The sequence below is a fragment of the Porites lutea genome, chromosome 5, assembly GCF_958299795.1.
Source record: "Porites lutea chromosome 5, jaPorLute2.1, whole genome shotgun sequence".
Taxonomy (NCBI): Eukaryota; Metazoa; Cnidaria; class Anthozoa; order Scleractinia; family Poritidae; genus Porites; species Porites lutea.
Window position 1 is genome coordinate 7,150,530 of NC_133205.1, and position 24,903 is coordinate 7,175,432.

Consider the following 24,903-nt stretch of genomic DNA (forward strand, 5'->3'; position numbering starts at 1 on the left):
CCACACGTATTGCTGATAAGCATGTGACGTCACGGTGGCCATGTTGATTGTCAAGAACAAAAGGATCTCTCCCCTGGGAACTAAACTCTATTTTCATGTAAATTCTTCGATAAAAAATTCTATTATTTTGACCCCCAACATCGCCACCTTGTCACGTGATTGCAAACCAAGAATCCGGATTCACTCTAGTACCCAGGACTCCTCTGGGAATATTGGCAACAGAGCATGCGTCGAGGTTGCCATCTTGAGCACCGTATTCACGGTAAAGCACTGGGCTCGATGTTGTTACGTCACCGGATAAAAAAATATCCGGATTTAGCGTCCACACGATTCCGGATTCAAAGCGTATTCAAAAATTTCCACTCTGGAGAGCGGATTAAAAAAGTTGCGGATTCGTATGCCGGATTCACCCGATAGGAGCGGACGGAAGCCGTTTCCGAAAAAAAACAATGGGGATTCAAAAATATCCAGACACATGTGGACGGCGTTTAAGTTAAAAAGTCCAGCTTAATTGGTCACATCCCAGAACAAGTATGAAATGAGGCGTCGTCCTTGAGCCGCGGTCGATAGAATAAACTCTTTCGCTTGTACAACAGTCATTAAGAAACCTATTATACTAATTAAGCGCGCGCATGCAATTCTTAGCACGTGATAAGCGGGGCAAAAGTATGTGTTTCACATTGTCAAAGAGACCAGTTTAAGTGAAGTTTCAGCAGCGACATTAGTGTACCAAATCTTTTCAGAGTTGTGTACATAGAGAAATATCCTCTAGACCAAGTGCACGGTCCAAGATCTGACTTCCATTTAAGGAGGTATACTCAGGGTCCGTACAGAGTTTTGGATCCAAAATTCAAGACTTCTTCCAGACCTTTATCCAACGCAATAATTTCTTTCCCAGACTCAAGGTTAACAAATATGATCAATATAGACCTTTAAAAAAAGGGAGGAACAAAGCTTTATTCATAATGCACGGCAAAAGTACGAGGCCGAGATTGAATAAGATTTGACCAAAACAAAAACAAAACAAAATCACTTGAAAGCAAGTGTTGTAGCTTTGAAAAACCCTCAAGACTTTGTACCATTTTTCCGAACTTTATCACGATTTTCCTGGCTTTTTCCAAGTCTGGAAAATTGCTGGGCAAGACTTTTTCAGGAATTCAAGACTCTGTACGAACCCTATTAAAACTGAGGCCCCGTTTATAAGGAGAAAACTTGCCACGGGGAGAAGGGTCACTCGCTTTCCTGAACAACCCTGGACGAGCCAACTTTTCCTACATTTCCTTACAAAACTTGGCCAACCATTTACATGAGAAACTAAAAGATGGCTCGTCTAGAAGGGTGACCCACCTAGCCGGGTCACTGCCCTTTATCGATGGTAGGGTCACCCTCCGAGCCGAGCACTTTTTTCCATCATGACATAAACACTTTGGCTCGCCCAGTTGCGTCGAATCGGGCAGGGCGAGACAATCACAGCATTCGCGTGCGCTGTTGCCAGCTATTGGCTCGGGCAAAGGGGTCAGCTTGTTTCTTATTTAGCACTCGCTTACGTTGACTTGGCTGTGAGAACATTGGCGGATCCAGGGGAGGGGCCCGGGGAGGCCCTGCCCTCCCGTATTTTTAGACCAAAGTAAGGCCCGAAGGGTCGAAAAAATAATTTGGAGACCCCCGCCCCCCCCCCCCCCCCCCCTTATCACAGGGTCTGTATGACCGCCCCAACCCCCTCCATATCTCAAGGTCTAGATCCGGCACTGGAGAATGACCCTCTTCCACGGAACAACTTATCTCCGTGCATATGGGGTCTGAATGAAGTTCCTGTGCTGCTGAAAGACAGGATCCAGGAATTCATTGTTACTCAATCTGAGGCACAGCCCTTTAATGTACCTTGAGAGCTTCCATTCAAGGCATCTGCGATGATTTGACGGCACTTTCCTGAAAAAAAAAGGGAAAGAAAGAGTTCATAGTAGTATGTGTATCTAACTTTAAAAGCCACCTTGCACATTTTAGGACTGTGCTACCTAGATACCCTGGATACACTGACACAAGTGACCGTAAAAATTTGAAACCCGATTTCTTGTAGATTGGCTTTCCATCCACGCGTATCCTTATGTGCCCACTGGCGCAACGAGAAATGATGATTATGTACTCCGTCAACAACAGTCACCGAAAAACGAAACTTGACAGCAACTTTGCCTTCTTTCAGACCTATGGCAAATCTAAAGTAATGTTCTTTCAAAGCTTAAATTTTCGAGCTTGTTACTGACAAGGCTAAGACTAAATCAGCAGAGCTACTTTTACCGCCGGTCTCGAAAATCGAAGCCTTAAATGTAAGAACGATTCAAAGCCAAAGATTGAAAAAAGTATTGCTTTTCAAACAGAAACGGACAGGTGTGGCCAAGCAAAAACGATTCCAAAACGACATACATGAACGCAATTGTTTTTGGAAAACGGGAAAAATATTTCCGCTTTCAAATACAAACAAATACGTGGGTACCCTGTGTACCAGAGTTTCTCCTGTGCGACGAGGAGCTTCGTCGCCCGCAGGTCGAAAAGTCTTCGGCCGAAGGCCCAACTGATCCCAGAAACTACGCATGAAAAGCCTCTGGCACCTAGAGTAATACGTGGGAGAGGGCCTAAAAAATAATATAGAGTCTACTGCAAGAAGATCGTGCTGTGTGTTTTATTTTGAGTCTTGAATCAGTTTTCCTTTTCCTACTTTGTCACTAGTGACAACAAGATGCTAGGCAAATAACGCATGAAAGAGTAGAAACCAATAACACACCTTACATGGATGTCGCTCTACTTTTTCTTGAGTTTGAACAGCAGGGAATCCACATTTGAATTCATGGCGTAGTAAACATTCGCGTTGTCCGGAATGACGAGCTCCACTGCAACACAGACAAACCGCTGACTGGTTAGCTCAATAGACCATTGTACAGTTGTGGGTTTGGTATCCTAGCCTTTGAGTGAAAGTGAGGCTGAGGTTGACCTTGTTTTGATACAAACCTCCTTCCTTTTCTTGTGGAAATTATGCTTTAAAATACTATTTGGCATAAGAACAACGTGATGTACATATGAAAGCAGGAAGGGTTGTATCAAAACAAGGTCAACCACAACCGCGTTTCCACCACCAGACCTCTGTGTGGTAGGCCCGGTGTTACAGTGATATATGCATCCCCAAGTTTTGGGCATCCCCATTCCCAAACCCTAGTGATATGGGCATCCCCTTCTCATATAACCTTAGCGGCCGGACCAACACTCCAGGTTCTAAACCAAACTAAGTACAATGTGCTGCCTTTTTTATGTCTGCAAATGGTAAGACATTATATCCTTCTCGAGTAAGGGTTGATTTCCAGTGTCGCGTAATTCTTACGTACGTACGTGCGTTAAATTTACGTTCGCAAATAAAATAGAGGCAATGCAAGAAAAGTCGCTCGTAGGCGGAAAAGTTGAACCTCGCTCAACTTCTCGTTTAACCTCAGTACTTTTTATCTTGCCTCTATTTTATTTACGTGATTAAAATTTACGTGCATTAACCTGCGTAACCAAAAACGCGTCAGTGGAAAACAACCTTTACGAAGAAAAACCGAAGGCTTTGTCTCACAGGAGTTCTCTGATCGACCACTTTTGCGCAGAGGGACACTGACAATGGGTGACCACCCCAAGTGGCAGCTATCTTTCCGGGGTAGGGAGGAAAAGCTGATAAACAAAGTTGAAGTAAATGCAAAGAACTCGCAGGAGATGGACTTCTCAAAAAATAATCATCGTCATAAAGTTACTAAAGAGGAAAACAACAAACGTTAATGACGACTTACTTCCATCCCTTAGAATCTGTACAAGAATGTAATCGCCAGGGTCTCCCTCCATTTCTCGTTTTTCTAGACACGTTCGAATGACAGACGGAGTTCTTTCATCATCTGAAAGCTGTAAATCACAAAAACATCAAATAAACCAGGAACTAAACGGTAGCTAATGTACATGTGGCTATTCGCCACATCTCAAGACTGCATTCATGTACGGAACCAAACTACGGTCAAATAAAAGTATAAAAGTCAAACACCATTGACCCGCGTTCGTGAACTGAAATGGTTTCCATTGAAGAAAAATCTGTTTTTCTCTTTTTTTCGACTCTTTCACTTATTATAAACGTAAAAATGAATAACGCAAAATATACCATCTAAACAGAAATAAAGTCAAGCGTAAAAAATTTAGCTACTTGTAGGGCTTTTTCCCTTAGGAAATGGAAGGGGTGCTTTAGGCTTCCTATTGGTGGAGACGAGCAAAAAAGGGAGCCCTCCCATTCCAGTTTTCTCCCGGTTTTTCTCTTGTTCGCTTTTCTTTTGGCTTGTTCCTACTTGCTGAAGGTCGAGCTCCTGAAACAGGCTAAGATTCAAGTGGCCTGGCCTTCACACGCGCGCGCACAAACGTAATCGAAATTTCCTACTTACCCAGATGCCTCTATAGATGACACCACTTGAGCTCTTGTCTTCCATTCCTTCTATACTGACGCGAATAATACATCCCGCGTGTGCAGCTCTATTGATTGGACTTTCTGGGACATGCAGTATTCTGATGGGTGGAGAGTTCGGCGGCAGCGGTAAAGACCGGCGTGAAAAACCTATTTTGTAAGAGCGAGGTGAAGAGGAGGAGGATGGTGTTGTGGGCAGACAGCGCCCACGAGGGAGGGAGAATGAGGTGGGTTTCAGAGCCGAGGAAGGTGTGTCTGAGCACGATGACACGCCAGAGGACGTTGAGGATGACGATGATCCAGAATGCTGTCAATTGATCGATAATGAAAATCAACCAAAGCCCATATACATGCAGTTACACAACACCGCACACAAATGCAACAAACTTGCATTCTGACTATCTCTAACTGTAACCCAGCGGATAATTTTCCGACATGTGTCGTACCTACACGACAAGGGCGACGCCAATGAAAAGTTCACGGAAGAACTGACTTTGTGCCCTTAATTCAACCTTTTCCGCGATTACTCCCAGCTGTTTTTTAAAATGTTCAGAAATGAAGTTGGAGCTAACGAGAAAGGACCGCCTTCCACTTAATAGAGTTCAGATAGATACAATAAAAAATAGAGTGGTTTTCGTTTGAGTGTCGTAAAACCAAAACCAAGTAATTACTCTGGCCAATCACATAGGACACAGACAATACATTGAACCAATCAAAACTCGAAGTAATTACATGTGGCTGACGCAAAGCGCGGGAAAATGCATGCGAGCGCGTCACAATTGGCTTTGGTTTTACTTCTGATTGGATGAAAAGGTGGCGCGAATCTTTTAAGCCAATCGCATCGTGTAGAAAGTGCAAAACCAATTACTTTTCGACACTCAAATGAAAACTGCTCTATCACCTAGCCGTTCACGTTCTCAAGAGACCCATCTAGGTCATTACACGTCGTAGTTGCGAAGGGGACGTAAAAGAAGTTTAAAGAAAAGCGTGATGTACACGCAAAGTTGCTTTCTTTAAACCTATTGTTTCTTTTTTCACATTCACGTTTCCGTCGCCGTGGTACTAGTAGGGAGCTTTAGCAACGACGACGGCGACGGCAACAAGGACGTCAAAAAAGCGATAGGTTTGTTAATCAAAGCAACAACTTTGCACGTGCATCACGCCTTTTTTGCTGCACGACTTAAACGTGAAAATGCCTAATTTTACGTTTTATGGAGGACGTAAACAAGCGACGACGAGTTTTTCTTTCTCTTACTAAAAGAAAAGAAAAAGAAAAGAAAATCCGCATACATTTGACATTCTCATCGAATTGGAATAAACGCAACAAGGTTTGAAAAAAGGCGAATTCATTTTAAAAGTGACGTTTTTGCTGCCGTCGCCGTCGTCAAGGCTAAAGCTCTCTAGTAGACAACAGGACGGCGGAAAGAAGAAAACGGTGTAAGTACTGATATGACAAATGTGACAGGGTTATTAAGGCCGATGCACACGAGGGATTTTTGCTCCCGGAGCATGATCCAAGGGCACGCTCGGGGAGCAAAGCTCCTCCGTGTGTACCAACGATTTCATGGGTATACTTCATCCTCGGGAGCAGAATTTCCACCCCGCAAAATGCTCCACGATATTTAACCGGTTAAATATTTGGGAGCAAGCTCCCGGGGCAAATTGAGCGAACTTGAAAACGCTCCCTCGTGTGTATCGGCCTTTACTAGCGTGTTTCGCCGCGATCTTCAGTAAACTTGCTTACATTTCTTTGGTGACGACGAGCAATGACGGGTGAATTTTCGTTTGATTTGCACTGTTTCTCGCCAGGCGGTGGAGCGAGAGTTTGCGCCGATAACTGTGTCATTAGGTTCAACTTACTGATGTCGGGTTCACTCAACATTCGTCTGGTAAAAAAGAAAAACGAAAAAGAAACTTTTACAATAGTTGCAAGGTAGCTACGATCGTGAATTCCTTTCAGAGACCACTTTCCTGAGGCTCAAGATTTGTAAAAGCAGCTAAAAATAAGTTATTTAGAGAGGATGACACTCTAACTTTTGAGTCTTTCGATAAGATCTAGCCTGAATTTCATCCGATTACTTCGAGCCGTTATTACTCCCTCAGTAACGTCTGAACCGACCGGCCGTTAATGCCGTCCAGTGACGTCACTACCCCTTGACCTTTGCTTTAATTCATGCAAAAAGTAAAACACCATTTTCAAGTGGCAAACCGAGAAATATCGTTTGGAAATGTCTGTATGATACAGAACTGCTTTATTTTTTTCCATCATAATTCATGTTTAACGTTACAACTATCTGCATGCCGTACAACTCTGAACCGGTTGTACTGAATTCTATAAGCAAACTCGGTCGCAATCACGCAATGAAACTGAACACACACACGGAACACTTAGTTCAAAAACACAATGATTTTCTTCAACTGAAAAGAAACTATTTGGTCCTTAACGAAGAAAAGAAACAAGGAAACAAGACAGAAAAGCTAACAGAATCATTACACTTGACGGTGAAAATAGCAAGAAGGTCGAATTATAACATCGATCTCAGAAAAACTTCGCGTAAACAAAATCACCAGCCGCCGAAACCACAAAGCGGCTCTAAATGAAAAACCTACCAACTCTACGCAATGATTCTTCATTCGCAGTTTAATCTAGCAATTCAGTTTCGAAGACAAGGGCAATTTTGCTGTTTAAGATAAAGATTAAGCTTATCAAAATGTTTGAACTACACGAAAGAATGCCAGAGAAGCGATACGCTGAATATCAAGCGACAATCCCGCTAAATTTTTCATAATTATACATGATTATGCGAATGTTTAGACAATCACTACCATGTTTTCGTGTAGTGAGTGACGTCACTGGACGGCATTAACGGCAGGTCGATTCAGACGTTACTGAGGGAGTAATAACGGCTCGAAGTAATCGGATGAAATTCAGGCTAGATAAGATCACAGTGGAAGATAATTCTATGGTATAACCATTCACATGAAACCTCTTCCGAGGCAGTACTTTCGCATGGTATGCTTTTCATTTAGTATGCAGTTCTAACTTTTGAGTCTGTGGATGAAATCCTATGGAGTAACGATCCAAATGACACCTCTTCGGCAGTATCTTCCAATACCACTGGCTTTTACACCGGCGAAATGCGAATTGGAGCTTGTCTTGAATATTGATATAATGAATTAGGACTCGAACACTACAGACCTTATTTTGGTAGACTTCTTTTTCGTAAATTTAAGTTCCACTTTTTCAACCTTACAAGACAACTTGTAGCTGCGAAAAGAAAAAAAGCAGAGAAAAATCAGTGATATCCATTCTTCAACCTACAAATGGAAACGACCTTCTTCCCTGGTTACTTTTGGTACAGTAACAACCTGTCTACGACAAAGCTAAAACAGTTTGCGCGGTTTTCATTTAGCTAGTAGTTTAAAAAAAAGCTCCATTTCTGCGAAAAGGTTCTGCTCGACAAGGAAAAGGATTCAAGAAAAACTTGACATAAAAATGAGGCGTAAGATTTTAGCTGGTGTAACTGGCGGTTTCGCTGGCACCTTTGTCCACGAAAATTTCAAAATTTTAGGAATACGAACTCCGGAATGACTTATTTGTCCCTGGAAATTTTGCTATTGCACGCCCTTATTCTAGTTACAATCTTGCCAAAAAGTGGACTGTCCAGATTTTCAGATTATGAAGAGTGGCGCGAAATGGAGAACACCATCCCCACTACCTTACACCCGGAACAGGCCGGCCAAAAAGCAGCGGTACTGCCCAAAACGTTGTTCACTCGTCGAGTACTACACTAGCTTTCATTCTGGTGCCAAAAAATGCAGTTTTATTGCTCTAACTTCCCACTCCTCCCTACTACTTCTCAGCTTTGCTGCTACATAGGAAAGAGCGAAAAGGCCAAGGAGCTTGAACACTTAGAAGGGAGGGAGCGTGGGTAGTGCAGCAAGATCTTCATTCAAATTTTCCAAGCAAAGTTGGACTGTTGGAGTAAATCACACATATTCCGGCATGGTTCGGAAGATCACTAATTAAAAATGTCCGGCACGAGTTGACAGGAAAAGTTTTCTATCAAAAGTGGTACCATAAACGGGGTTCCACACGGGCGATAACGGGCTTCTGGGCTATGAATGGGATAATGACGAAAAGATTTGTTTTGCAGTTTGCAGTATTTCCGCGACTACCCTGCAAGCAGGCTCGGGCCCCAAGCCCCGCCAAAATTTTCCCCTGGCGGCTGCGCGGCGAGAAGAATAGAGCGAGGAAAATCCTGAACACCAATTTGTGATCGACAAAGTCGACCGACTCATTAATTTTTATTACCTTTCAGATTCCGAAAATGTTTTGATATTATCAAACCAATGTCGAAATGCTTCATCGGGGACAATGTCGTAATTTTTCGCAGCTTCTTGAAGCAGCTTTATTTGCGCAATCATTTCAAACTCCTGAAAAATAAAGTAGTAATAGAAGACAAATAAAACAAAAATCTAACATCATGTAAAATCAGATTTCTTGAAAGCATTTTCCCGTAAATAAAATGTGGCTAAGTACTATACTAAGTGGAAGTGGATTACCAAGTTTAATACTGAAAAGGAGTGAGAGCGTTCAGTGACAGGGGCGTAGCTAGGGGGAGGTCCTGGGGTGCCCGTGACCCCCCCTTGGTAGGCCTTCTTTTGAGCAAACAACCTACAATATTCAGGTGGCGAAAAGGCCATGACAATAACTTGGCCGTAAAAGCTATTGTTGAAAAGCACTCTTTTTTAAAATGTGTTTTTTTGTAAAGTATTTTCGTCAACGGCTCTTGTCTTTAGTTAATATGGGCCTTCATGCCGCGATAATACGACTGAGCCCGCTGATACACGAGGGAGAGCAGCGGTATAAACCATATATAGTCTGGTGAGTAGCCTTTGTGAACCCCCCTTTGAAAAATCCTGGCTACGCCCCTGAGTGATAAGGGAGTTTAAGCAACAACCACGACAGCAAATGCAGAGATAACGGCATAAAGCAGGATTGATACCACAAACGATACCTTGGCACAGGGCTGTCATTAAGAGGCAGGGGCCGGGGTTTTTCCCCGAGCTACTAAGAATGTGGCCCCCGGCTACTTTCATAGGAAAATAGAAGAAAAATAGAACTAAGAGAAATCCCTAGCTGTTTGATTCCCCACCTACTTGCTGTATTTACCCCGGCAACTTGAAATCTTAGTGACATCCCTAACTTGGCACCTTCATTTTGCATTTTGATAGATTTCGTAGCCGTTACTCTCCAAACGAACGCGCTCAAATGACCCCTTTCAGGATTTTACCGAGCAAATGAAGCGAATTGATTTTCCTTTCTCTATGTTATTTTGAAAACTCCACGTTCAAATTAGCACGCAGAACATTTTAGTCGCATAGCGCAAACTACTATAAACAAAGTGAAACAATTTCAAACTGGCTGACACAAGCGGATGAGTTGTCTTTTCAAACATACCTTTCTTCTTTTATCAAAATTGATCAATCCATCCTGTAATGGAATAAGAAAAAATACATTTTACCCACTGCTATCACAGTGAAAAGAGCCAGGAGAAAATTAAGCCAAGGATAACCTCCAACAGCTCCCAAAATTTATATACACACTGTACTTGGCATGATAGGCTTCACAGGTTCATACTTTTTGAGCTTCATACAATTTTACTCAGAAGGGGTAAAGTTGACAGTCCCAGTAACCTTTCAGGCCCGACACCCAAAATCAAATATTTAAATTAAATTCTAAAGAATTAAATACCACATTGTAAGCTAGCAGGCACTACATTGCAATAAAAAATTATTACACAAGTCACTCCTCCCAACTCCCGCTAATCATTATAAGGGAGCTTAGGTAAAGGTATTTTTGACCGATGGAAAGCAACCATAAGTGGAATTTGTGTGTTCTTGGGCAGTGATTTGCCCAAAGTTTCGGGCAAATCGTATTTACAAGAGTAACTAGACACCACCAACACTAATCCAACAATATCAAAAAAGAAAAGCCTTACTTCCGGCTGTCATCTGCTACACCAGAAAGCCTTTGCTTTAACTCCTTTTTAACTACAGGAGCACCCAACGACGGTTTTTTTAGGCTATCCAGGGGATATCTATAGAAATGCATGCTAAGCGGGGCTATAAAATTTATATCTGCTCGGTCATACTAGGGAAACTTGAGTCTTTTCGAAATTACGAGGGATTCAGTATTATTTTCCCGAAAATCTTAGATGAAATTTCACGTATTACGAAGGAGAGAATTTCTCTGATCAGATTCCTCTTTCCATCCATTTTTTGAGTCCAAAAATTTCAAGTTTTTTTTTTCTATGAAAAATAACCTAATCTGCGGAGTGGAATGCGAAAAATTAAACTTCAGAAAATCGGAGGGAATTTATTAGTTGAGCTTCGAAAATTATAAATGAATGTAGCGGTCGTCTAGAAATTTGTAGCCGTCCTCAAGAAATAGAAAATTCTAGGCAATACTTGCTTCTCCGAACAGATATTTTACAGAAAACAGTCGTTGGGTGTCCCTTTTAATTAGTCCACTGTCTCCGTGCCTAGCTTCATACTTGGGTCAGACATGCTAGCCTGCGAAAACATCCGTTTCTCCTTACTCTTCGCCGCTAGGGACGTTTCGCGCGGAGACGTTCCTCCGCGCGAAACGTCCCCAGCGGCGAAGAGCGTGGAGAAACGGATGTTTTCGCAGGCTACAGACATGCATGGAATGAAAACACCCACGAGGGTTTAGTGTAGGATTTACAGTAAACTGTACGTTCAGTGGCAATTTGCCACAAAGAGTTCAAATTTGCAACACTTCAGAGCAACACTTATCTATTAGCCGTCAGTTTCCTTACCTCAGTCATATCCGGAAGTGCTGTATCTAACATCATAAGATCTGTCAGAAATGTTCCTAAATATGGAACAGTACCCTGAATAATTCCCTTCAAAACAAAACATAAAAATACCTCAGCTTTCTCAACCAAACAGAGACAAATAATTTAGATATTTTTAATAGTAATCTCAAGCATCACAAAAACGTTAACCAGCTTAGCAGTCATTTCTGTTTCCTTTACGCCGAGCAGGAAAAGTGCAGGAGCCACGTAAGGGCGAGCAAAAAAAATAGGAGGGGGGAGTGAAAGGGGCGTAGTGAAGAAGGAAAGGAAACCCCACCACACCCCCCTTGCGCGACTCTTGCGCTTCTCCCGCTTCTCCAGCATGGCTAAAACGAAACGGATATGCCTACAGGGTACAAAAATGTCCGTACCATCTCCATAAATTTAGACCTGCGTTTCTTCAGATTTGCCAGCTTTTTTGTTGGTGAAGTTGAATCTGACTGGGCCCACTTAGCAGTACCTTCCTGTTGGATAATGAAAGTGTTAATAAAACAAACTTTGGGCACAGAAACAACAACAAGAAATCAAGCAATTATACAGCAATCTATTGTATCAAGAATCTTCAACACAAGTTGATATTAGCTTGGCAAGATATCCTGAAGGATGGAGGGAAAAAGTTCCAAACCCAATTTTTAAAATTATAGAAATTTCACGACACTGTGCTTACTGAACTTAATCGTGACAACACTATAAGTACCTAAAGTTACCTTCATAAGAACTTCTCTACTGCTTTGTTGATTGCTATCCTCAGAAAAAAGGCTTGACAACTCACTGTACAATGATTGACATTCCCTGACAAAAAGTTGATAAAGAATTAAATATCAAAAACTGTAGTGGGGCAATTCTATTGAGGGTCTCCTACGGCTAAAAGGTTCATAGGGTAGTTAGATTAACTCCTGCGAGGAAAAACAAAAATTTAATTGTATTTTTTGATTTTTTCAATTGTTGTTTTTTCTTGTTGCTGTCGCTGTTATTGTTTTGTTGTTGCTTTAGCTTAGTTTTTTTATTAGCCTCTGTGGTTTTGATGGATTTCAAGGTTAATACTCACCCAGCTGGGGCCAAGGCCACAGTCTGCCTCTTAGCATAGACAAGGCAAGATCTGCAATTGCCAGTGACAAAGTTGCAAACCCCCAAAAAATTCAAACTAGAAGATCAGCAACGCTATTTTCAGCATTTTTCGTAAGGCATTTCTTCAAAAAATCAACCTCATTCAACTAGGGACTATTTTACAACTCAAACATTTTTTTTAAGATGAGTTGAAATCTAGATAAAGCTGTTGCCTCACCTTTCCTGCTTGCTAGCTAGGGCCCTCTCTGGGCCTTACTCTGATTTCAGTAAAATAATTATGACAGTGACAGGATTCCGTTCAGTCCAGTATAACTGAGAGAAAGGGACTCAGGTGCCTCCCCTATAACCATAATTACTGAATGAAGTATTCCTACTCCCCTGACGCCAGATGAGATGCTAAGCCCAAATACCCACACACAAATATTATTTTCAAGACTGAACTCCATGAATTTTTTCACGAATTGAGAGAATTTGATAAAAAATCAAAACATTTTCCTTTCAGTTATCATTTTTTGGCTTCTCTTAACCTTTTTTTTTTTACCGTAAATCCTCTAAAAAGCCCCCCGTGGACGGGGGTGGGGGTTATTTATTTCAAACCCATTTGAGGGGTGAGGGGGGCTTATCTGAGAGGGAGGGCTTATTTAATTTAGAAAAGACGATGGCTTCAGTGCTTCATAAAGAACTAGAATACAAAGTGGAAAAGCTCAAGTACAAGACGTTTTAGGTCATGCAGCCCAGAATCAGAATCAAATCCGAAATCCACCTGGTAAATAAACCATCCTGTATCAGTCCACACGAAGTTCAACAGTCATGATTGATTAATACAGTCTATAATTTATTGGTTAATTAGGGGAGTGGAGAGGGGGCTTAACAGAGACAAGGTTTCATTAGAGAGAGGGAGCTTATTTGAGAAGGGGGGCTTAATAGGGGATTTACGCAGGGTTGTCAGAAAGTTTTGAAGTAGACGGCTGAGTTGTCAAAGTAAGCAGCCAGTCCAGGGATATTTTTTTTTAAAAAAGTAGTAGCCGGCCGGTACTAACCAAGTAGGCAGCGATTTTTGCCGGCAGCCAGCTACTTTTGACAACCCGGATTTACTGTATGCATTGATGTTGTTCAGAGAAAATTGATGTTGGTCCCTCTCTTGGGACCTAACCCTTTAAGCCCCAGTATCCACATACCAATTCTCCAAACTGATCTCCATACATTTCCTTAAAGAATTAGTTGAGAGAATCTGATGATAGATCAAGGTATTTTCTCTCGGGTGATCATTTTATTAATTCTCATAACTTATCTCTTGACAATGTATGGATATTGTTAGGAGAAAATTGATCTTGGTCACTATTGGGACTTAGAGGGTTAAAGGGGTCAATACCCAAAACAGTATACAACTGGCCAGACAATGGAGAAACAATTTATTACCTTGAGACATGAGACCAGGATTTTTTAAGTCTGTGTATTGGAGCTGACTGCAAGCCTGATAAAATAGCTTTAACTGATGAGAAATTCTTTAGATCTCTGCATTCCTATAAGACATAACAAGACCTTATCATTAAGCACCACTTTGGACATTATTTTAGTTCATATTATTCAAGGATTTGCATGACTAGGTAACATGACACATAATTATTAAACAAGACATCACTGTTCTGACAGTTGAACCTTTGCTTAAAGAGACATTCTGTAGATAGACACCTTGTGAGGCCCCAGCAAGAATCATACTTACCCTGCAATAATATGCTGACACAATCTGGTCCTAATATTGTACATGTGTCTGCTGATTAGAAGTTCTGACAATTGTAGTAAAGACTGAAATTTTGTCTTGAACTACTGCCCAGTGGTCAGCAGTATATCTATCTGGAGCATGCTCAAACAAGTTTCCTCAATAACTCTTGAGTATATGGTTTGAAACAACATTCGCCAATGGCAGTTGTTCAATTTTTTTTGCTCAGTAAGTCTTCAGTCTTTAGTCTTTAGTTGCCCACCCCTCATTACCCTTTTTCCAGTTTATTCAGGGTGACAAAAACAGGTAGGTAAGAAAGTACCTGGAAAGCTTGTGTGTAGTTGGATAATTTTCAGTAATTGCTAGCACTGGCATCCTCTGGAGGCCCTTAGAAACCCTAGGCACCCTAAATCCCCAGGGGTGGAGGGGACTTCCATATATGGGCCGGCTGTATGGGTAATGTGCCACTTAACAGGGCATGCTTTTTGTCGCTCTGACTCTGGAACAGGGTACAAAATTTACCCTTCACCTCTGAGAAGGGGTATAATCATTTTACTTTAGTTTGACCCTGGGACAAGGATGATTTTCCCCATAATCCCTGATTATTCTCGATCAAGCTTAACTGCAAAAAAATGCTTACCCTTGTCTGAGCTAGCCACAAAGGAAGCCACCCAAGATTTAATCCTTCTTAATAATTATAATAATGTAAGCCACTTTCATACCATAATGAGTTACATACATTTCCAAGCTACATTAGTGCATCTCACATTTCTTTTACTATAGACATCTCTAATACATGTTATGCTTATTATCTGGAACAGGATTCCTGTTGTTACTACTGTCTAGTACAGAGTTGCAAATTCATCTCATTTTGTCTATGGCAGAGGCAGAGTCTCAGAGACCCAACAGCACCGTACAACTACATAGTTTGTTTAAGGGAGCATCCCCACCTGCTGGGCCATGCTGTTGATGTTTGTACAGTAGTTAACATACCTGGGCAACACTAATCCACCAGCAGATATATTTTCCTCTGGTATTAGGCCCACTAGTCTTGCTACTTGAGGATGTAAGGATTGATGAGATGACACGGAGAGATACTGCATTGAACTGGTCAACTGTGGCCTTTACTGTTGGGGCTCTCCCTTCCTTCTTTTTCTTACCCCATACACAACCAAGGCAATGCCAGGCTACTACTTTCTTGAACAGCTTCTATTTAACAGAAAGTAGTGCCACCACAAAAATAAGTTCTGCAATGATATTGCATGACTGTACAGACAGTTTACTCTTTGAGATTGATTGATCTGAAGATGTTTTTGTAGAATACCTTGTTTGTGTGATTTCTGAGGCTGTTCTTCAGGGCTCAAAATAATTTTCGAACGGTGACAGGACACAATGCCCAGCCAAAGAAATTTTTGCTCAATCAATTCTCGTTTCTGGCCAGTCAAAATATTGGCAAAAAAGTTAACTTATCCTTGTGTAATTTTCTACTGGTGAACGTGATTTTACTTTTACAAAGAGGAGATTTACAGGTGAGGATTTCGCTGTTTTTTCAAGATAATTTTGAGAATGCATGCATGACCAATTGTCATGACTGGCGAGTGAAGTTTTTGGCCAGTGAAGCTGCCATTCTGGCTGGACATTGTCCGTTGAACAGCCGTTATTTCAAGCCCTGGTTCTTGTGGCTGTTGTTTAACAATGCATTTTTTCTTTAGTCTTTGTTGTGCTTTTCAATAGAAGGGGTATATTTTTATTTCAGTAAACTGTAATACAGAGTTTTAGAGTCTGTCTTCAGGTTAACTGTGCGGTTACATAAAGACCCAAGAACTCATTGTTTTTTGAACTGGGACTCATGATTTTTCACAAGATGAGTCCCAGGACTCACCATGACTATCTGTAACAGAATCACTGAACCCTTTTCAATTTCTCAGCCACCGGACAATGGTCTGGCATTCAACATTATATCAACAACATACAAAGAAGGCAAAAACTCTGAGTCATTACTGGGAATCAAACTCTAGAAAATGGCATGACACTAATACACTATAATGGCCTGGGTTGACCAATGACATCCTGCCCAGATTATATCAAAAATGTTCTGGGGGACATCATTCACCCAATATTTACTTCTCTGCCACTACCGATGGGGTGTATATTGGAAAAGCCATGTGATCCCATGATCTTGTAGCCAAATGAAAAAAACATGATGACGATGATGATGATGATGATGGTGACAACAACCAACTTTTAAGGATTTTGTCTCTTTACAATTACTTGACATCCAAGACCTTACCAATGGTTTAGCTTTCCACCAAGCAAAATGGCTGAAGAAACGGGCATTATGTTTGGCAAAGATTAAACTCTAAACTCCACTGAAGTGTTTTTTTTTCATGAAAAATGTATTTGAGGAGTATTGCGCTTTAAGACTCAATAATAATCCATGAAAAGTCCTTAAATCTACTGAAGGCAAGTGCTATTCTCACTACCAATTCTTGATGCAAACATACCCAGGGTTGTCAAAAGTAGCCAGCTGCCAGCGAAAATCCCCATCTACCTGGTTAGTATCCACTGGCTACTCTGCTTGGCATTTCTTTACAGATGATGTTTTTTCAATAAAATATCCCAGGACTGGCCGCTTACTTTGACAACTCAGCCGTCTACTTCAAAGTTTTCTGACAACCCTGCATACACCTCATGATCACTTCCTCACTTAAAGACACTCTTGAGACACTGATCTAATGTCTGTTATATAAAGGGATGATTATGGACAAGTAAAATCTAGCAAGAGCAAGTATATTTTTCGACATAATAATGGTAGCCTCGATGATGACTTTAAAAAAAAATACAACTGCACTAATACGGACCCCTGATTTTTTCACACATGAAAGCCATAAAAGCTTCCTAAAGAAGACAAGCTTAAGGCCAAGTGAGATGATTTCTTTTTTGTCATGCGATAAAAAATGGAAATTATAAGAGTCAGTAATCAATTAAGCTTAATATTTGGCTGCTTAATGGAGTTTAAGTTGTATGTGACCCTGCTTAACCTGCACACATTGTTCCCCCTTCCATTTTTTTTTTTCTGCTCCCGCTCTAACTTTTGCACAATAACTCGATTGGAAACACTTGCTATGCAGGCTAACACTGTAGCCACAAAATTTACTTACAGCGTCCATGATTGTTAACTGCTCCGCACAGTGGGAAGGTTCAATACTCAAAAGGTCCATTTTAGGATCAGTAGACTCTTCTTGGATGGGACACATGTCAACCTCATCAGTATTGTTAATATTCGATGATACAGGGAGGTGAAAGTTGACAAAATCATAATCTAGCAAAAGCAAAATTAACATTTTCTTGTCAGATGAGCCTGCGTCGTCCTGTTTAGTAACGTCTCCTAAGCAGTGCCAAGATACTTGTTCTGGGGCCCCCTATAGACTCCACGAATTACCGCTAGTACATTTCAAATTTCCTTTCAGTCTGATTGGCAAATCTCTAATGGCTTCTTTAACAGGCTAATCATAGCACACACTCAAATCCTGGTACACAGGTGGGGGCCCACAACAAGGATTTCAGCTGTGTTTCGCAGACAGACTTAACCAAAACCACTAGTTTTTTTTTTTTCTAGTTTTGTCTGTGGTGCAGGTTATTGTCAGATGCCAAAATTTTCCCAGCCAAAGCCCTGTAATTAAGAGCATCTCCTAAACAACTACCTCTCATAAGCGACTGTGACCACTTTTTGGCCTGACAGTTTTATATATAGTCACCCATTGTTTTTATCCTCTTGTACGTTAGCCTGCGAGCAAGCTCTCCATGGTGCTCTGGCGTCCGGGAGGGAAAAGGAAGGAGAGCTTGCAACTATGTCTCTGGAACTTTAATTCCACTTCCAATTAATTCCCGTGGCTCCCCATCGACTGAGCTGTCAGATTTCCGCCAATCAGTCCAAAGCGGAAACGAGCGCGAATGTAAACAAACATTGAAAAACACATGCCAAGGGTAATGACATCATTACTCAGGGTGCAAAGAAAATCATTTTTACAGCTTGCCATTCGGGCAAGCTGAAGCTAGCATTTACTAGCGCAGACGTCATTTCAACTAGCCCCAAAAACTTTGTTCTTCTGTTATTCAAACTCCTCATAAAACATCACTTGCCCGTCGGGCAAGTTAAAAACAGAATTCACTAGCCCGATAGCAAAATCCACTAGCCCCCGGCTATCGGACACTATTTTCTTTGCACGCTGTTACTAATGTCATCTCCACCAATCAGCATTCCACATCGACTTTTTTGATGCAGACATTCAAATTCCAGAGACGTAGTTGCAAGCTCTCCTTCCTTTTCCCACCCCTCTGTGGCTCTGTGGTCTGATTTTCAGGTCTGATTTTCATAAGCATACTTAGGGGGGGGGGGGGGGGGGGAGGTTTGACTGCATGTCTTCATGATGACTCCTATTTTCTTTCCTGTCTACAGATTTAAGTCACACAGTGTCTTACCTTCATCTTCATAAGGCGTGATTCTAAACTTGTCCAGTCGATGTTTGATCTTCTTGGTGAGCTCATCTCTATGATTCTCCTTCACCTCTGATGTTACAAAATGGAGCATTCTATTCAGGGATGGGTACTTGGGAGGATCATCAAAATCTGCTGGAAACTGCTCCAACCAAACAGCAAACACTGATACAATACCCCTGACAAAAGACAGAACATGAAATTTAGGTAAAACAATTTTCTTATTATTAATTCACTAACCCTGCTAGCAGAGACATTCTTTCACTTGCTCGATTCTTACATGCTCAAGAAAGACTCTGCATGAATTTACTAAGATTTTAGTTGAACATGTAATGCTTGTTGCTGGAATAGAGTTTCAAACCCAGGCCTAATATCCATGTGCTTGGTACAGCCATAGACCTAAGTTATGACTGTCCATTTATCAATAAACTAATGGTCACTCTTGGAAAACCAGAGAAAACAAGACTGACTACTGAAGTTCAAATTTCAGGCTTTGGCAACTTCAAAGGCTTTACATGATTCGACCAGAGCCTCTTTTTCTCCTTCTCTCTGAAAAAGACAAATTTAAGAGGGCTCTGCTCGCAGGATGGCAATGTGGGGTTTATTCTAAAGCACGGCCTTGCCGGATTTCCGCAATTTGGAAAAAAATGCCACATAAAATTTACATTGCCGTGAATCAAAGTTACCACTAGGACTTGGATACTTCCAGAAAATTTACAGGCACTATCTTACATGCAGAGAAACAGAGGATGCATAAGGTTCCATTTTCACAGATTAATGTACAAGTTATTCTAGGACCCTGTTTGATTACCTGAGAACACCTTCAACGACTTCCTCTTTCTCCCCAGAATCATTGCGAAGGAACAATCGATACCTACAGATAAAAATTAAAGCAACATGACTGGGATTTATGAATAAAATACCCAGAGATTTCATGACAGATGGGACTAAGAGCAGCTGGGGAGGGAGAATGCACTCAAGAGAAGTTTGGACAGGGGTGTGCCACTAAGGACTTCAACCCTGACCCTGCTTAAGATAAAAATGGGTCATTTCGCTGCCCTTTTTAAAGACAAGAGAGCTAATTTCATGACCCTGATTCAATTAGTTTCACACAGAGAATTGATTAATTTTTCAAACATCATGGAATTAGATTTTTTGAAAAAAAAATTCATTGTTGGTATCAAAATTTGAAGACTGAAGACTACTCATTGCCAACATTACAACTCTTTTATAGGTTTTGGATTTAAAAAGACACCCCGTTCAAGATGCTTAATGGCGAAATTGTATACCCAGTTTAGGACTCACGACTCCGAAATCAAGAAGGCATTCAGTGGCATTTGCCATCTCAGCACGTCTCCTGAAAGAAGCGTCTCCCATAGTTACTCGCAGTCTAACTTTTACAATAAATCAGTCAATTACCACTGGAATATTTCCAAATGCTTGGAAACGAGCTAGAGTTTCGCCAATATTTAAAGAAGACCTCAGGACTGATCCTAACAACTACAGACCTATCTCAGTTCTGCCTGTAGTAAGTAAATTAATTGAAAGAGTTGTTTTTAATCAATTATATGAATATTTAAATAATAATAACTTGTTAACTGAATCACAATCTGGCTTCAGACCTATGTTTTCCACTGAAACAGCTTTACTTGAGGCTACGAATGAATGGCTATGGAATATTGACGACAGTCTCTTAAATGGTGTCATATTCCTGGACTTGAAAAAAGCTTTTGATACCATGGATCATGCTATCCTTCTGGGAAAGCTTAAACTCTATGGGGTCAGTTCTCAATCCCTTAACTGGTTCCAGTCCTATCTATCTGACCGAAAGCAACAAACGTTCATTGATGGAGTTCAATCTGCTTTCTGTAATATAACATGTGGTTTTCCACAGGGGTCTATTTTAGGCCCTCTCTTATTCACTATTTATATTAATGATCTCCCTTCATGTAATTTGTTTTCAAAACCCAGAATGTATGCAGATGATACTACCCTTACCCACATCTGCAGAAGACCCATGTGTCCTTGAACATAAAATGAATTATGATATGAATTTAATCCAGTCATGGCTGTCAGCAAACAAATTAACTTTAAATGTTAAGAAGACTAAATACATGCTTATAGGGAGCCAATTTAAGTTATCCCAAATAAATAGTGACTTCACAGTCAAAGTCAATAATACACCCTTAGAAAGAGTAATTAAACATAAATCCCTTGGAGTTCAAATAGATGAATCTTTGAACTGGCGCCCACACATTCATACCATTTCAAAGAAAATATCCGCTGGTATTGCTATCTTAAGGCGTGTAAGTCATTTTATACCATTTGATACTAGAGTGAACATGTACAATGCACTGGTAATGCCATATTTTAATTACTGTGGTGCCGTTTGGGGTAATATCAATAAGGGACTAGCAGACAAACTTCAAAAGCTGCAGAATAGGGCTGCTAGAATTCTCACCTTTTCTAACTATGACGTTCGCTCAAGTGTTTTGTTGGATGAGCTTGGCTGGGAAAGGCTAGAATATGCAAGACTTAAACAGTTGGCTGTGACAATGTATAAAATCCATAATAATCTTTCCCCATCGTATCTGAGGCGGATCTTTACCAACACCTCAAATGTACATTCACACAATCTTAGAAATTCTGAGTTAAATTATTATGTCCCCAGACCCAAAACTGAGTCTGCAAAAAGGAGCCTACACTACAGAGGATCTGTTCTGTGGAACAAGATTCCCTCAGAGATTAGAAAACTGCCTAGTTTAAATGTTTTTAAAACTTCAATTCATGGGAAAGATTTGTCTAATACACCATGACCCATTGTAACTCTTATTATTCATAATGTAAGTTTTTGTATTTTTAACATTATAGTCAATAGTTCCTTAGTCTTTTAGTCTTAGTATTTTAGTCGAGTTTTAAACACGATTCCTAGGAAGACCATGTAAAATGATACGATTTCGTGTATAAATAAAGATTGATGATGATGATGATGCCATCAAGATGAAATGGGGGGAGTCTCCCCCCCCCCCCCCCCCCCCCAATGGGAAACAACAACACTAACTAAAATTTAAATATTAGCCTGCAGCCAGCCAAATTTTTATTTTCTGCTCTCTAAGGCTTGGTTCAGTTACTGCCTAGCCCAGCCAGGAATTTCACCTTTGGAGTGATTTTGATATGGCTTTCCCTGCTAGCAGAGGCGGCTTTTCCCTCAAATACCAGGGAAAATATGGCTTTGATTCAGATGCCGAAACTTTTCATGTGCCCAACCTAACCTAACCCTAACATATTTGCAAGCAGTTTAACTCAGAGAGCACTTTTCTCCTCTGAATTTAGTTATACTAGAATTGAGATTAGCATCTGAATCCATTCAGCCAGCCTTAATTACTTGGGTCAGCCTTACTTTGAGATAAGGTTCAGCGCATGAAAAGAGTGGCATCTGAACCAGGCCAAAATCAATGGTTTGCCATGTTTGTCACCTTTTTACAAAAGCTAGGTTACAGTAGACATATCAAAGATTTCATGACAATCAAAGGGAAAGCCAGTTCTTCATACTTTAATAATGTTTATTAATCCTAAATAATGAGATAATCAGAAAAGCTCCCTCAATGATCCATCTTGAACAACTTGGGCTTTTAGTTCATTACAAAAAACAAAAAATATTAAGAGGTTTTGGACATCTTTTGTAATACAAATGTGAGACTAAAAATAGCCTGTTGGCGCTCCATTAACAACAATAATTAATTGATATCAATAATTAATACTTTTAATCATTCTTGACGTAAAGATGATCTCACTCGTGATTTCCACTTCAGTGCTGTGGAAACTTGTCAATAGCGGAGGAAAAAAACTTAAAAACTTGTTATCAATGTTGACCATTACTTAAAATTCTCGACGATGTTTACCATTCAATTCGTCCCTGAATTAGCCATGCATGTAGAACCTGACTGACTTTGAATGCAAATGTGTAAGCTTATTGTTCACGGCGACAAAGAAACTGTAATGGCATGACTAATTAAAACGAAATAGCTACAACATCATAATAACCTCAGGGGTAATGGAACAGGGAAATTCACAAAATAATCTAGTCATACGAAAATGAAAGATCAAACGAATAAGATTCGTAAAAATGTAAGCAAAAGTACAGTATTTAAAAAGCTTAACTTAAGTTTATTATCAATTACTTACCGGTCGAACAAAAGATCTACAACTTCGGTAGTCTTGGCAAAAGTTCTGTAGGTACTTAGAAACGCTATAAGAAACCCAGGGTCGAGTTCTTCCGATGCTATTTTTACGGGTGAAAGGTGTTCAACAAGTTTCGCCAAGGAACCGGCTTTAATTGTTTTAACACGCAGTGTTTCCCACTGAAGACCAGACATAGATTCTTCATCTTCTGGCGAAGCTGGCAGAAAGATGTCACTAGAGCGATATCGCACCCTCTTCAAGGATATCGAATACACAGCGTCTTTTTCGCGTTGCTCCTTCCAAAAAACTCTCTAAAAAAAAACAAGGTGAAGTATGATTTACTATCGTTTACAAAGTTACCACGAATTTCAACTATCAAATACGAGACTTCCTTCTTTACGGAGTAAAAATTAAAGTCGTGGTCATCAAAATACTGATTTCAAAATAATTTGTAAAGAATTTCCGGCAGGAAGCTAGTTTTGGTCCTACAGGTTCGCTCACCTATTCCCTTAAATATGGACGTTAGAAATTTTTAAGACTTGTAGAATAAGGACGGTTATACAAGCTGAGAAATACAATAAGATTGTAGATCGACGCTTGAAAGTCATTTGATTGCAATAACCACGATACGGATCAATTTGTACAAGTCACCATTGCTAAGCGATCACCGAACTCTCGCTAACCAATGCGCAAGGGAATTATGCCCAAAATAATTCAAATCTCTATCATACAAAAGAATACTTGAAGAGGTGTGAGCAAAACTCAAAAAATAGTATTCGCTATTTTGTGTGAGTGAGCGTGCACGAACGAAAAAAAGTTACTCACTTGGGGGCTTTGAAAGGTCGATGAATCTTGAGCAGGCATCATTATCTGTGATTTAGCGGTTCCAAAACCGCGTCCTTCTAGTGTAGTGTGAAAGAAAATCCTCGTTTGTCATGTTAAAGTTTTCAAAGAAATTCTTTCAGGGATAAAAACCTGCACTGCATGGTGGCGAAATTACAAGGCTCATATTGAAGAGACAACGGTCATTGATGGAATTGATTGAAGATCGACCCACGTGATACAAATGAAATACTAGACCGGAAGTTAGCTTCGAAACACTGATTCAATCAAATTCAATCACTGATTCGCAATCTCTTCGGACGTTGTTCGGAATGAAAAACAGTGCTAAAAAGGGTATTTTTCACATTTTAAATCAAAGAAAAAGGAAAGCAGAGATCTATTTTCCCAAGGGCACTCATAATAAATGAAAAAATTTATACACTCTGACAGCAAAGGAAGTTCCGGTATATTTTGAGGCTCTGGTTACATACTAGCCTGCGAAAACATACGTTTTTCCTAACGTCCCTCAGCGGCGATGAGCGAGGAGAAACGTCTGCCGGTTATATACTAGACTGGACTAGACTGCAAAACAGTCCGTATTTTTGCGTATTCAAGTACGCGCGAGCAGTCAAACAAAAGGTCTGGAACGAGGCGGAAAACAGAGAGCGAGACTTCGCGCGCGTAAGACTCTTACGCAACGCTTTACCGATTTATTTACTGATTTTGGGAAAAAACCAACTGTTTTGCAGTCTAGTTACATACATGAGATAGAAACACACATTTCACTTTTTGAAAAGATTTCAATACTTTAAAAAAGGATGACAAAAAATACTAGGAAGCCTATTTTTTTGCCTTGTTGACGCTCACCAAAACCCAAATCTTGATCGACTACCCTTTCCCGCCCCAGGGGGGCATTGAGGGCATATTGACCCATTAGTTTTGATGTTAAGTATCCTGGGTATAGGAAGTTGATTTTATCTTATCGCTGTTTATCTGCAGTGTTTATTTAGAAGTCATCCCTATTTCCATTACCAGTGCTTTGGAATGTTTATTATATTTGAACTTATTGTATCCAGGTGCACATACGCGAGTGTAATATGAGGACCGTGACTTCCGGTGTATAGTTCTCATCATTGATTTTTTTTCTGTCTCGACATGTCGACATCGAGACAACAATTGATGGTTTGAATTGCTAAAACCAAGAGGCTTTTTTCACTATTATATATTTCCCATATTTTTTGTTATCTGACTGAAGTATACAAATC

At 40.5% G+C, this 24,903-nt stretch overlaps 1 protein-coding gene across 1 annotated transcript; it reads right to left on the reverse strand.

Annotated features, from left to right (window-relative positions):
• Positions 1–1,722: 1,722 nt before the first annotated feature.
• On the reverse strand, positions 1,723–23,871 carry LOC140936411 (ral guanine nucleotide dissociation stimulator-like 1). Its single transcript, XM_073385879.1, has 18 exons — positions 23,642–23,871; positions 22,820–23,127; positions 19,446–19,508; positions 18,620–18,813; positions 17,299–17,459; positions 15,131–15,346; positions 13,837–13,940; positions 12,057–12,141; positions 11,721–11,813; positions 11,311–11,397; positions 9,930–9,962; positions 8,781–8,902; positions 7,665–7,733; positions 6,210–6,351; positions 4,446–4,772; positions 3,813–3,921; positions 2,780–2,885; positions 1,723–1,929 (listed from the first exon to the last, which is right to left on the reverse strand). The coding sequence occupies exons 1-17, from the start codon at positions 23,681–23,683 to the stop codon at positions 2,797–2,799; spliced, it is 2,244 nt and encodes a 747-aa protein (XP_073241980.1). The 5' UTR covers positions 23,684–23,871; the 3' UTR covers positions 1,723–1,929; positions 2,780–2,796.
• Positions 23,872–24,903: the final 1,032 nt, after the last annotated feature.

Bases quoted from the DNA above. Each gene is read 5' to 3' on its own strand.
- LOC140936411 (XM_073385879.1), bottom strand. From the start codon at position 23,683: ATGATGCCTGCTCAAGATTCATCGACCTTTCAAAGCCCCCAA. The intron at 23,128-23,641 runs GTGAGTAACTTT...GTTTTTTTTTAG, and splicing joins CGACCTTTCAAAGCCCCCAA to AGAGTTTTTTGGAAGGAGCA. The intron at 4,773-6,209 runs GTAAGCAAGTTT...ATCAATTGACAG, and splicing joins CTCGTCGTCACCAAAGAAAT to CATTCTGGATCATCGTCATC.